The sequence below is a fragment of the Heptranchias perlo genome, chromosome 1, assembly GCF_035084215.1.
Source record: "Heptranchias perlo isolate sHepPer1 chromosome 1, sHepPer1.hap1, whole genome shotgun sequence".
NCBI classification, from domain to species: domain Eukaryota; kingdom Metazoa; phylum Chordata; class Chondrichthyes; order Hexanchiformes; family Hexanchidae; genus Heptranchias; species Heptranchias perlo.
The window spans coordinates 182,637,634-182,650,313 of NC_090325.1; the positions used below are offsets into that span (position 1 = coordinate 182,637,634).

At 40.8% G+C, this 12,680-nt stretch overlaps 2 protein-coding genes across 4 annotated transcripts in view; one reads left to right on the forward strand and one right to left on the reverse strand.

The window, feature by feature from the left end:
- Positions 1-12,680, forward strand: part of pigg (phosphatidylinositol glycan anchor biosynthesis class G (EMM blood group)) — a 76,659-nt gene that overhangs the window by 56,166 nt on the left and 7,813 nt on the right. Inside the window, exon 13 of one of the 2 annotated variants that reach the window (XR_010964811.1) lies at positions 1,881-2,306. Coding sequence is in view for 1 of the 2 variants with exons in the window: in XM_067994351.1 (XP_067850452.1) it covers positions 1,881-1,950 (70 nt within the window). In the remaining variant the exon portion in view is untranslated. Of the gene's footprint in view, positions 1-1,880; positions 3,183-12,680 lie in introns of those variants that run through there. The other variant, XM_067994351.1, reaches the window with a different exon arrangement.
- Positions 1-12,680, reverse strand: part of hook3 (hook microtubule-tethering protein 3) — a 106,678-nt gene that overhangs the window by 12,805 nt on the left and 81,193 nt on the right. For both annotated transcript variants that reach the window (XM_067994353.1, XM_067994354.1), the window contains exons 18-20: positions 12,451-12,533; positions 9,352-9,452; positions 4,881-4,985 (exon numbers count right to left, since the gene is read on the reverse strand). In XM_067994353.1, coding sequence (XP_067850454.1) covers positions 4,881-4,985; positions 9,352-9,452; positions 12,451-12,533 — 289 coding nt within the window. The remainder of the gene's footprint in view (positions 1-4,880; positions 4,986-9,351; positions 9,453-12,450; positions 12,534-12,680) is intronic.

The following is a 12,680-nucleotide window of genomic DNA, read 5'->3' on the forward strand; positions in this document are numbered from 1 at the left end:
ATGTCACAGGTGGTACAAACCAAAAAGAAACTTGCATTACCTACCGGAGATGCTTTTGTTTAAAATGAAGTACAAAAAATTATATAGGCATAAGCAGAAGTCATTTTGCAGACAGCAAGGTAACACAAACAGCAATGAAATAAATAAATGAAGAGCTAATTTGTTTTTGCCGGTGGTGGTTGAGGGAGGAATGTTGACCACAAGTGACTCTGCTCTTCTTCAAATAGTAACACACAATCTTTAACATGAAAGTGCAAACTGGGCCCTGTTTAACCCGTTGTCCAAATGATGGTACCTCTGACAATGCAGCACTGCTTCTGTACTACATTGGGGTGTCAGAGATCAGAATCTCAAGTTCCTGCTACGGTAGAACGGCACTCATGGGGATTAATATGAATCAGGAGCTCAAACTTTCCCTGGTTGGTTTCCACCGACCAGGGAGTAAAACAAGGAGATACACTACACTACAGCTCTGCAATGATTTTACCCAAAGGAAATGAACAAATGTCTAGATTGACATGGTTCGGTGTAAATAAAAAGATGTGCACATTAGCTGTGACTATGGAAAAATGCAGTGGAATTTTTGACTTTTCAATATGGACTTTTAATACCAGCTTTTAAGGAAAACTAAAAGAATGGACTAGAAACTCTGTATTTGTTAAACTTGACTGAAATCAGAAGGCACGCTAGGAAATTGACCAAGTTCAAAAGGTATCATGGATATTATTATTATATCTGACAAACTTGATTGAGTTCTTCGATGAAATAAAGTGAATTGACGTTGTGTATATGGACTTTCAAAAGGCGTTTGATGAATTGCCACATAATAGATGTCAGCAAAATTGAAGCCAATGGGATTAAAGGGGCAGTGGCAGCGTGGATGCGAGATGGAAAGCAGAGAGTAGTGGTGAATGGTTGTTTATCAGATTGGAGGGAAGTATACAGTGGTGCCCCCCCCCCCCCCCAGCAGGGGTCAGTATTTTGATATATATTAATGACCTGGACTTTGGTATATGAGGCATAATTTCAAAGTTTGCAGATGACACAAAACATAGAAATGTAGTAAACAGTGAGGAGGATAGCAGCAGATTTCAGGACAGATAGACTGGTGAAATGGGTAGACACATAGCAAATGAAATTCAATGCAGAGAAGAGTGCAATGATGCATTTTGGAAGGAAGAATGAAGAGAGGCAATATAAACTAAATGGTACAATTTTAGAAGTGGTGCAGTAACAGAGACACCTGGGCATTCACATACACAAATCTTTGAAGATGGCAGGACAAGTTGATACAGCTGCTAAAAAAGCATACAGGATCCTTGGCTTTATAAATAAAGGCAGAGAGTAAAAAAGCAAGGAAATTACGCTAAACCTTTATAAATCACTGGGAAGACCTCAGCTGGAGTATTGCGTCTAGTTCTGGGCACTACACTTTAGGAAGGATGCCTGGGGAGAGGTTGCTGAGGAGATTTACAAGAATAATATCAGGGATGAAGGACTTACGTTATGTGGAGAGACTAGAGAAGCTGGGATTGTTGTCCTCAGAGCAGAGAAGCTTAAGGAGAGATTTAATAGAACTGTTCAAAATTATGAGGTGTTTATTGACAGAGTATATAGGGAGAAACTGTCCACTGGCAGGAGGGTCAGTAACCAGAGGACACAGATTTAAGATAATTGGCAAAAGAACTGGGGGAGGGGAGAATTTTTATCACAGTGAATTGTTATGATCTGGAGGTCACAGTCAAATTCTGTTACCTCAGTAACGTTCTCTCAGAATGCCACAATCAACGATGCGCCACTGGATTGGCTGGGCCAGCAAAAGTTTGCCAAGAAAAGTCACTAAATAACAAGCTGTTGTCTTCATCACCCTACTTATACAGATCGGAGTCATGGATCTGCGACCACCGTCACATCAAGCAACTTGCCCATTTTCACTTGTGCTGTCTATGACGTATCGCTGGCATCAAGTGGCAGGGCAGAGTGCCTAACACTGATATCCTCAACTGCTCCAATATAACTGGAATCGAGGACACGAATAAAAAAAGTTCAAATGCGTTGGTCGTTCACATGCCTGATTATAGAATTCCTAAAGTCGTTTTCTACAGCGAGCTTCAGTATGGATATCATAACAGAGGTGGACAGATGAATTGCTATAAAGACACACCAAAGGCTACCTATAAATCTTGCAATATTAACCCCAACACCTGGGAAGACACAGCCACTGATAGACCACAATGACAGCAAGTCTGCCAAGACGGTTTGAATGAACTTGAGGTCGTGAGATCTGGCTGCCAAGCTTGTGACACGTAAGACAACTCTTCTATCTGCCTCATGCGGCTTTCAATGCAATGTGTGCGGCTGTATGTGTGTGTCCAGGATCAGGCTCTTCTCCCATAGCAACTGAGACTCATCCATCGATTTGATGGGAAGCTCCATCATACCAACAGTAACTCATTGTTCAAGTTCAGTACAAAATCTGATTTGGGAATTTAAAAAAACACTTTTCTGTGCTAAAATTGTTTATAATTAGCTAGTTTTTCTAGAAAAAATGTAACATTTCAAAAGAAACGTATGTAACTTCCTCCTATTTATCATCTATGTCCTACACTTGTGACATTATCCGTAAGCACAAGTATGAGGCATGCTGACAATAGTGCCTCACCACCTGTCATGTATCTGTATTTTTTGACCATTTTGCCACAGAACGGATTTGGAAAGTGTTATTTTTAATACTGGGTTTTAAAAATGTGTCACAATTAAAAACAATTCTCACAAATTTAACAGAAGAGATACCCAGACAAAAGAATGCCAATCGAAAGTTTCTTCTCCCAGAGACTGAACAACAACCAATTTTCAGTTGGGTATTTTCTCTCACCATTGTTTTAGGAAACCATTTGATCTCTGTCGGCCTGTGAGCAGGTGAGTAGAAGTGGGACAGACTTTTTGACTCAGTAAGAAAGGCTTTTAAAAATGAGAACACAGACATGAAAGTGTCACTCAAGCAAACAGGATACAGCAAAGTTTTAAGTCAAGCAAGACGACCCACCAAAGTGGGTTAGTGAAGTGTATTCAGTATTTTCATGTTACTATGTGGAGATAAGTTGGATCAATTGAACTAAGTGAATTTGCTCATACCTATTGCTCTATTCATTCACCTTACTGCAGAATAAAAGTTTAACAATCCAAACAAATTTTGCCTCATCTAGTCTTAACTTGGTCTGCCAGAGAGATTTAAGAGGTACACACGCGAAAGACACGATTATCTGGTCCAGATCACATGGGGATGCTATTGTTACATTTCCAGGATCACAAATCGTGTAGGTAGATATATGGCAGTGTGATCGAACTCCCATAAAAGTAAAACGCTCAGACCACGAGAGAGGGACCAATGCTATTGAGCCAGAGAAGGCAGACCCTATTTCGTAACACCATCACTACCCTTGATTCCACAGCTACTGCTGTTCTGTTGGCCATTTAGGACCGAAATGAGGAAAACTTTCTTTACTTGGAGGGTTGTGAATCTTTGGAATTCTCTACCCCAAAAGGCTATGGATGTTCAGTCGTCGAGTATATTCAAGACTGAGATCAATAGATTTTTGGACACTAAGGGAATCAAGGGATATGGGGATAGGGATATGGGGATAGGGCGGGAAAGTGGAGTTGAGGTAGGCCAGCCATGATCTTACTGAAAGGCGGAGCAGGCTCGAGGGGCCGTATGGCCTACTCTTATCAAGTCATGAATAAGTCAGGACTTTCTGATGCTGGCACACCAAAGCCATAATGTTTGGTTCCTGCCCAAAGCTCCACACTTCAGCCCCCAATAACATACCCCATCGGATATCTGTTCATTCTCAGCCTAACAGTTGAGTACCCTCAGTGTTCTGCTGTTCCGAGTCGAGCTTCAAACCTCACATTGACTCCATCACCAAGATTGCCTGCATCCACCTCTGTGATTTTGCTTAACTCTCCCCATCACCTCCACTCTGCTTCACCAATGACTTCCCTTTCACACTCTACCCTACATAAATTCCAGCTTATTCAGAACTCCGCTGCCCATATCCTTTCTGACACAAATCTTGCTCAATTTTTTTTTGTTCCTAGGATGTGAGTGACACTGGCTTTTTATTGCCAGGATACACCACTGTATTTATTGCCTATCCTGAAATTGCCCTGTAGTGTGGGAATGGGAAACGTGTAAGCCAGACCAGGTAAGGGTAGCAGGTTCCCTAAAGGATATTAGTGAACCAGTTAGCCATTTATGACAATCCAGCAGTTTTCATGGTAATTTCTGGTGCTAGCCCATAAATTAGCAGATTTATTGAATTCAATTTTGCAACTTGCCATGGTGGGATTTGAATTTACGAACTCTGGGTTGCTAATACAGTACCAGAATGACTCAGCTACCACATCCACACTTGAAACTATCTGCTCTTCCAACTCTGGTTTAATGTGCTTTCCTCTTCCTCTACTCTACCATTTAGCTATTTTGCAACCACACACTGGAACTCTACCTGAATCCCTCTGCATGCTACACTTCTCCCCACTCTTAAAAGTCTCCTCAAAACCTCTCTCTTCTACCTCACTGAATCACTTCCCTAATTTCCTTCCTACTCTTGCTTGAATGCAATCCACAAAAGTGAAGCACAATGGGCATTTTGCTACGTTATAGGCACTATATAAATGTAAATTGTTGTAATGATAGTCAATGCTGAAAGGTAGACAGCAGTGTAAACAACTGAGAATGTATGAAGGTACGTAATAACTTACTTCCTGAAAACAGATCCCATCTGCTCAGAATAATGTGTGGCTATGAAACTGGAGCCTATCCAGTTATAGGCTGAGTTAACTGATAAAATTTTGTCAAATACAAAGTGCAATACCTCTAAGGAATGCAACATTCGATCCTTTTCTTGCAGCTGGTTTTTCAGAGATTGAACTTCTGGGGCTGCTCCTTGGTTCTGTTTGGGGTCCAAGGTTCTGATAACCTAAAATAGAGAGAGTAGTTATGTTAAAGCATATTTTGTTTATTGACATAATTATGTTTGTAGCAAAGAACAGGGAAGACCACTGAAAACTAAGATAGTTTAGGGAAATGATCAGGTTAGACTAGTAATATAGTGTGTCCCTCATACTTGAGGATGGCAGTGCCAACAATGAAAGCAGCATAAGTTCATGGTAGATTGGTGCGTTGATGACTATGCAAGCCAATATACGATAGACATTGTCTACATAACCACGTTCCTGGCGGGTTCTTCTGTTGATCCCTCTGATGTTGCCAATGCTTCCATCTCTTGTGTTTTGCTTCCATACTGGCATACTGTGCTCAAAGCTCAAAGCCCTTCACTCCATCTGTCACTTCAGTATGCCATTTCCGTCTGTCAGTGACCATGGGTTTCCCAAGAGTCAATGACCATGTTGCACAGCTTCAAGCAAATCGTCATTGTGTCTTGTAGCGCCTTTGTTGTCCACCCTGCTTTCTTCTATCATCCACCAGTTCTCCATAAAGCACCTGCTTTGGCAACCATACGTCATCCATCCTAACAGCGTGTCTAGCCCAAAAGAGCTGAACAATGATTATCATAGTCTCAATGCTGGTGCTATTATGTTCCACTACTTCATTGTTACTAGTCTTGTCCTGTCATCCATTACGAAGGTGTAAAGATGTCTTTGGTGAAAACTTTCCAGCTGTTGAATGTGCCAACTGCAGAGTGTCCATGCTTCACATCCATACAGGAAATTGGTAAGGACAACCGACATCAATTTAGTGGCAACGTTGATACTGCACTGATTCTGAAGATGCTTGGACAGTCCATCAAAGGACATGATTGCTCTCTATGTGAGCCATCACTTCCTTACTGATCCTTGCCTCATCAGATAGTATTTGTGTGAAGTAATCAATCAAAGTTGGATTTTTGAGAGTTTGTGCTAGTGGAAGTTCAGGCTGATGCTATAAACATTCTTAAGTTAATTGTAAACAATTTTACAACACCAAGTTATAGTCCAGCAATTTTATTTTAAATTCACAAGCTTTCGGAGGCTACCTCCTTCCTCAGGTGAACGATGTGGAAAGAGGAAGGAGGTAGCCTCCGAAAGCTTGTGAATTTAAAATAAAATTGCTGGACTATAACTTGGTGTTGTAAAATTGTTTACAATTGTCAACCCCAGTCCATCACCGGCATCTCCACATCATTCTTAAGTTAGACAGAGAGAGATGGCAGTGCAGGGAACCCTTGGGATGTACGCAGAGCGTAATAAGTGAGCCATCATGGATCCTTAGTGCATCCAGAGGCAGCATATTTGTACTGAGCGTTGGAAAATTGAGGCTCTGGAGCAGAGGATCTCTGTGCTTGAGCAGCAAATGGAACATCAGAGGACGAGGTGTTTCTTCTAGAATTACGTCACCCAAGTAGTAGTGCGATACAGTTCAGGACACAGGTATACTGTAGAGAAAAGTGGGTGACCATCTGCAAGGGAGTCAGGATTCACAGGTGCAGGCAACCAGTTACTCGAACTGTCCAATAGCAAAATGTTGGATAAGTAAACTGGTTAAGGAGAGAAGGATTAGGAAATTAGGAAGGTCAACTTCCTGGCACAGGAGAGCAGGGGTCATATTCTTAGGGCATTGGATTTATTTCTGGAAGGCTACATATTTGCGGAGAGAATAAATAAAAGTGGGGGAGGACTTAAACTAATATAGCAGATGTATGGAGAAAGTCTAGATTTGAGAGTAGAGAGGGAGAACTGGATTAATAAAGATTTTGGAATAGAAACAGAAACCTTAGTTGAAATAAACAGAGAAAATATCAGAAAAAGGGAAGGAAAATCACTTTAGTAGAAGGGGCAAGGGATATCAAAAAATGTAATGTTGAGAACCAGGAAAAAGAATAAGGGTGAACCTTCAAAAAATTGGAGTAAGAATTGAGCGACATGTAGGTGAAAGCACAAATCATTTAAAAAAAAGGAAGTATTTGTATAGCAACTTTCACAACCTCAGGACATCCTAAAGGGCTTCACAGCCAATTAATTACTTTTGAAGTGTAGTCACTGTTGTAATGTATAGAAACATAGCAGCCAATTTGCAAACAGCAAGGTCTCACATACAACAATGAGATAAATGACCAATTAAACTGTTTGTGGTGTTCAAATATGAGATGAAAAGATTACAAAATAAATATATTCTTATAAAGGTGAAGTTGGTGGGGGGGGTGGGGGGGTGAAATCAAAGAATAGAATTCTGTGCATAAATACCGGATTGAAACTAAGCTAAAAGCAGGTATACGATAAAATTAGGACTAACAATACTAACGAAAACCAGGGGGAATATAAATAGGGTAATGGGGACGTGAACAGGAAATTTAGAAGGGCTAAAAGGGATTAAAAAAAATTGTGGATAACAGGAGGAAATGGTACAGGATTTTATAAGCATATGAAAAGTAAAATAATAGTTAAGGAATGAAGGAGAGAGTCGAAATGTGGAGGATGAAGGTATCGTGGAGATATTAAATATTCTGTATCGTTTTCAGAAATGATAGTAGAAGTGAAAAAGTAGGTGTACTAGAAGAGGGTATGGAACAAATGTTAGAGATAACTGTAGAAAAGGAATTAGTTCTGTAAAAAATTAGCAGAACTCATTGTGGATAAGTAACTGATGGCATGCACCCAAATAATTCCCTGCTTAACACCATCATCCAGTGGCTGAAAAGATGATTATGGTCATCAGAGGCCAATCATTGCAGCTCTAGGACATCGCTGCATAAGATCCTCAGGACAGCAACCTCAGCTCAACCATCTTCAGCTGCTTCAACAATTACCTTTCCTTCGTCATAAGGTCAAGAGTGGAACTGTTCACTGATGACTCCAGTATTCAGCTCCAGTCATAAACTCTTCTATTAATGAAGCAGCCCATGCCAGCCTACAGCAGGAGCTGGACTAACATTCAGGCTTGTGCTGACAAGTGGCAGTTAACATTCTTGTCCCTGGGAAATGACTACATCCTACAAGAGAAAGCCCAACCCCTAATCCAACCTTCAACCACGCCATCATTATTGAGTCCATACCATCAATATCTTGGGGGTCACCAGTGACCAGAAGCTTAACTGGTTCCAGCAATATCAACAGTGGCTACAAGAGCAGAGCAGAGGCTAGGTACTCTGCAATGAGTGGCTCACCTTCTAACCATTTAAAAAGCCACTCTGCCCTCTGCAAGGCTTAAGTCAGGAATGTGATGGAATACTCACAACTTGTTTGGATGGATGCAGCTGCAACAACACTCAAGAAGCTCAACACCATATAAGATAGAGCAGCTTTGTTAATTGGTGCCCCTGCTACTGGACTCAATATTTAACCCCTCCATCACTGGCACACTGTGATTGCAGTATGTACTATCTACAGGATGCACTGTAGCAATCTACCAAGATTACTTTGGCAGCACCTTCCTCTCCTGTGACCTCTACTATTTAGAAATGCAAGAGCATCAATGTCATGGGAACACCATGATTTCCAAGTCAAGTACTAGCCTGGCTTGGACACAGATCGCCAGTCCTTTATCGTCGCTGGGTAAATATTGTGGAATTCCCACCACCATGGAAGCACCATCACCACAAGGACTGAAAAGTTACAAGAAGGAAGACAACTAGGAATGGACAATTAATGCAGCCTTGCCTGTGTCACCCACATAAAGAGAACAAACAAGGAAACCATAAGAAATTTATAACAAAGATCTGGCCAAACGATAGTGTTTCTCCAACCGGAAGAATGCAGTGAATGATGTTCCACAAGGGTCTGCTCTTATTTAGGGTATACATAAATGATCTGGACGTAGGAAACAGTATCAAAATTTCCTGATAGCACCAAATTATGGGGTACGTAAAACTGTGATGAGGATTGTGAAAGAGTAAAAGTGCATTATTGCCCTTCTCTTCCTGTCTTGGCAATTTGAGGGCATAAAGAATCAATCACTAAATGTGGGACAGGAGTCATCTGCAACCACTACCTGGTCTGGCCTATACGTGATACCAGTTAGGCCAGACTAGATAAGGATGGCGGGTCCCCTTCCCTAAGGACATTAGTGAATTGGTTGGGTTTTATGACAATCTTACAGCTTTCATGGACAGTTTTTTTTAGTCCTAGTCTACAAATTACCAGGTTTAATTCAATTCAATTTCTACAGCTTCACATAACTGATTCTAGTTCATGTCTTTTAATATGGATTCGCAGCTAAACTCAACTTATTTAAACTCCCTTGTGCAAAATAAACTTTCAATCAACAACCATCACAATAACAATCCTTTTAAATGACTACGTACTGGTTTCAGGTAGCCCTTCAAGAAAATGCAACGGTATTGCACTTACACTCTTAGCCTTTTCTAGGTACTTCTTGTATCTGTCCTCCATTTGTTTCATATCTTCATCTTTCTTTCTCAGGGCCTCTTGAAGCTCTTCAATTTTTTGAGCTGTATAAGGCAGAAGGAGAGTAGTTGAATTAGCTTATATCAACTACTATCAGTTTACATCATTGCAAAATTACAGCAGTTTTCAAAAAAGAAGCTATTTGTTAATTTCAAGAATAAACAGAAAATATACAGCTGGTCGGTCAGTACAGGAAGAGCACAGATGGGTTAACATTTTGGGTGCACAGAAGTTGCTGGATTTCACCTAAACTTTCACATTCAAGACAGAAGCACTATCCTAGGTGCAACTGCAGCAGCTTGTCAACCCTCCCACTTCTGACGGGAGTCTCCCGAAATAGGCGATTCCTTTCTCAAGCGCTGCCTCTAGCAGCCTGGGAGATCAGCACTTTAAATTTCCTGTCCACACTGCTGCCGCACCCCCCGTATCCTTAACATTTGTATGAATTTAAGCATTCCGTGCACTATGCCAAACTGGAATCCCCTCAACTCTCTTCATCTTTCTATCAGCTGCATCACCTAAAATCGTGTCTATTGTATGCAGTTTAAACAAAGGGGTAACTTTCACTTGCTAAACTAGCGTTGCTAGAGAAGAGATTGGGACCTGGAAATGTTCTGGTTGCTTGCTGATACCCCAGTACAAATTGCCAGAGATCCTTCTGGTCTGCATAATGACCAGGGATACATTTTTCTTAGTCTTTTGCTCTACATTGTGTTTTGTTATGTAATTTTAAATCCTGAAAACATACAATTGGAGCACTGGATGAAATAGTACAAATGAACAAGCTTGCATTTATATAGTACCTTTCACATCCTAAAGATGCCCCAAAATGCTTTACAGCCAATTAATTACATTTGGAAGGAGGCTGATGGGCATATACCAGGAAATGCTAGGTAGTAAGAGTAAGGAATTTGCTAGTTTGTCTCAGTAATCTATAAACACCTCATGCTTATTGTGTTGAGATGTCTCTGAACCCAGGCACTGTGTAGAGGGTTTCTGGCAGGCTTTCCTTTCTGGCTGTGAACAAAGGGAGAGAAAAACAGAGGTAGAGACCAGGCAGTCGGGTCCAGCTAATGCTGCGAGATCAGTCGTGGTTTTAAAGAGAAAGCTGTGAGGGCTTTCGCTAAGACTAGGAGATTAGAAATGTTTGATGACAGAAGTCATCTTGTTTACATCAGTAATGCAACCCACTGAGGGAAGTTGCACCTTCTCTATTTTTATTACGCACAAGTTCTACTGATTGAATTGAGTCTGACCGTAACAGCTGTGCTGTACATCATCTTCAACCTTGTTCCACTTCACTTACCTCACCCCTTCCACTCCACCCACACACCCTGGAAGGACAGGAGGTGACAAACTAAATGCTTGTCACCCTGTTTCATTCCTCACCTTCTCTCCTATCCCTTTCCTTCAAAGAGACTTTGTTTACTTTCAAAAGAGGTATCTGCAAATAAATATTTTACATTTTCTGCCAACAAAAGCCAGATGAGATAATTAGAGACTTTGTTTGCTTCAAAATTCAACTTGTCTTTTTTTTTTAAAAATCAACTAAAATTAAGATGGAGATAGATACTATGGGCTCAATTTTAAAACTGAGCCAGTATGGGGGCGGGGGGTCAATTTGAGGTCAGGAAGCCCATTAGTAAGAGTTTCCTGGACATCCTTATGATTTTGATGTAGGGACGTCTTATTTTTTTGTCAGTTTCCCGTCTGGTCTCAGTCAGGCGGGAGACCAGCCAGGGAGAAGACGTCTTCATGTAAGTCTTTGTTTGTATGGATGGGGGGGGGGGCCAGGATCGGGGGTCATCGCGGGGCTCTGCAATCGTTGAGGGGGAAGATCAGGGTCGGTGCAGGTAGGCTTGTTGGGCCTGTGGGAAGCACTCCTGCTCCTCCGGGCCCACAAGCTGTGCCTTTCTAGGCACCAACCTGAAAGTCTCTGGCCTTCTCGCCTCCTTTTATGAGGAGTAAATCAGAAGGCCCAGGAATCCCAGCCCCCTGGGATTGAAATTGGGAATTAGTGAAAAATGGCCTGAAGCCTCCTTGAAAGGTTTTAAGGCCTGACCCGCCTCCTGGGAGCAGGTTGGCCGCCCCCATGAAAACCAGAAATGGGCGGGTTGGAGGCAGGTCTGAAATGGTGGCAATTTTCAATGCCCCTCTGCCCCCAACCCACCCGTTTTTTTACTTTTAAAATCGAGCCCTATCTCTCTATCTCAGTTTAATATGCTGCCTGAAAGTTGTAAGTGTGTAATCAACATACCTTTTCCCCCTCATACACAGGCAGCTTCTCTTTTTAAAACATACATTGAAAAAACACCCTCAGATTACTTTTAACTGAACAAAGCTTTTGAAAATTGTCCTTCAGCTTTTCTTAAAATAATTTTGAAAGAAAATTTAGAAGCCAAAGAAAATCATTCAAGCAGTTTAGCTAACTGGGTGGTAATGATGCACCCTGGTAAACTGGGTACATCCTCAGACTCTACAATGTGAATTCAGCTAGCAGTCACAGCTCTGAGCAAAAATATCAAGTCCAAACCCAGGCTTTTGGGGGAAGCTGAGGTCTTCATTAAAGTTTTTAAACTTGAAGGCACTAAAAGACAATTGATAAATTGAATTGTGTTATGCAGTATGTGATTTTTTTAAAAAAATTAATTTTGTTTAAAACATCTAGAAATTTCAGTTATTAAGAAAAACTAGCAACTGAATTTTTTTAAAGAAAGCACTGAGGGATTTATGGGGGGGTAGTGGCCTGTAACGACAGTGACAGAAACCAGTTGATATAGAAACATTGAATGGGAAATGTGAACAGAGGAATTTATAATGGGAAAAGTTGACAAAAGAATGACCAAAAGAATCTCAATAATACAGGATTTGCATGTAAACATAAGATTTTTAGTATGCTATATGATAGATAGGTATCAGCAAAATGCTCGAGTTTGAGCATGTATACATTTTAAGGAAGACATTGCTTCGATAAAGTTAGCAAGGATAAAAGGTGAAAATGATTAATGTGTGGATTTATTTATAGACTGAAAAAAGACTTACAGCTGTTATTGTATTTTGGTTCCAAGTCATCAATGTAAGCTCGTTTCTTCTGAAGCTCAGTGTGAGCTTCATGCAGCTTCTCCCTGAAAAATCCAACATAATGATACAATACTGAAATTACACTACTGAAGTGCTTAAAAACAAATTACTGCAATAAGTTCTATGAAAAGTCCATCACAAGTTTTCATGAACATTTGAGAATGAAGCAATTTTAAGGGCTTATTCTCAAA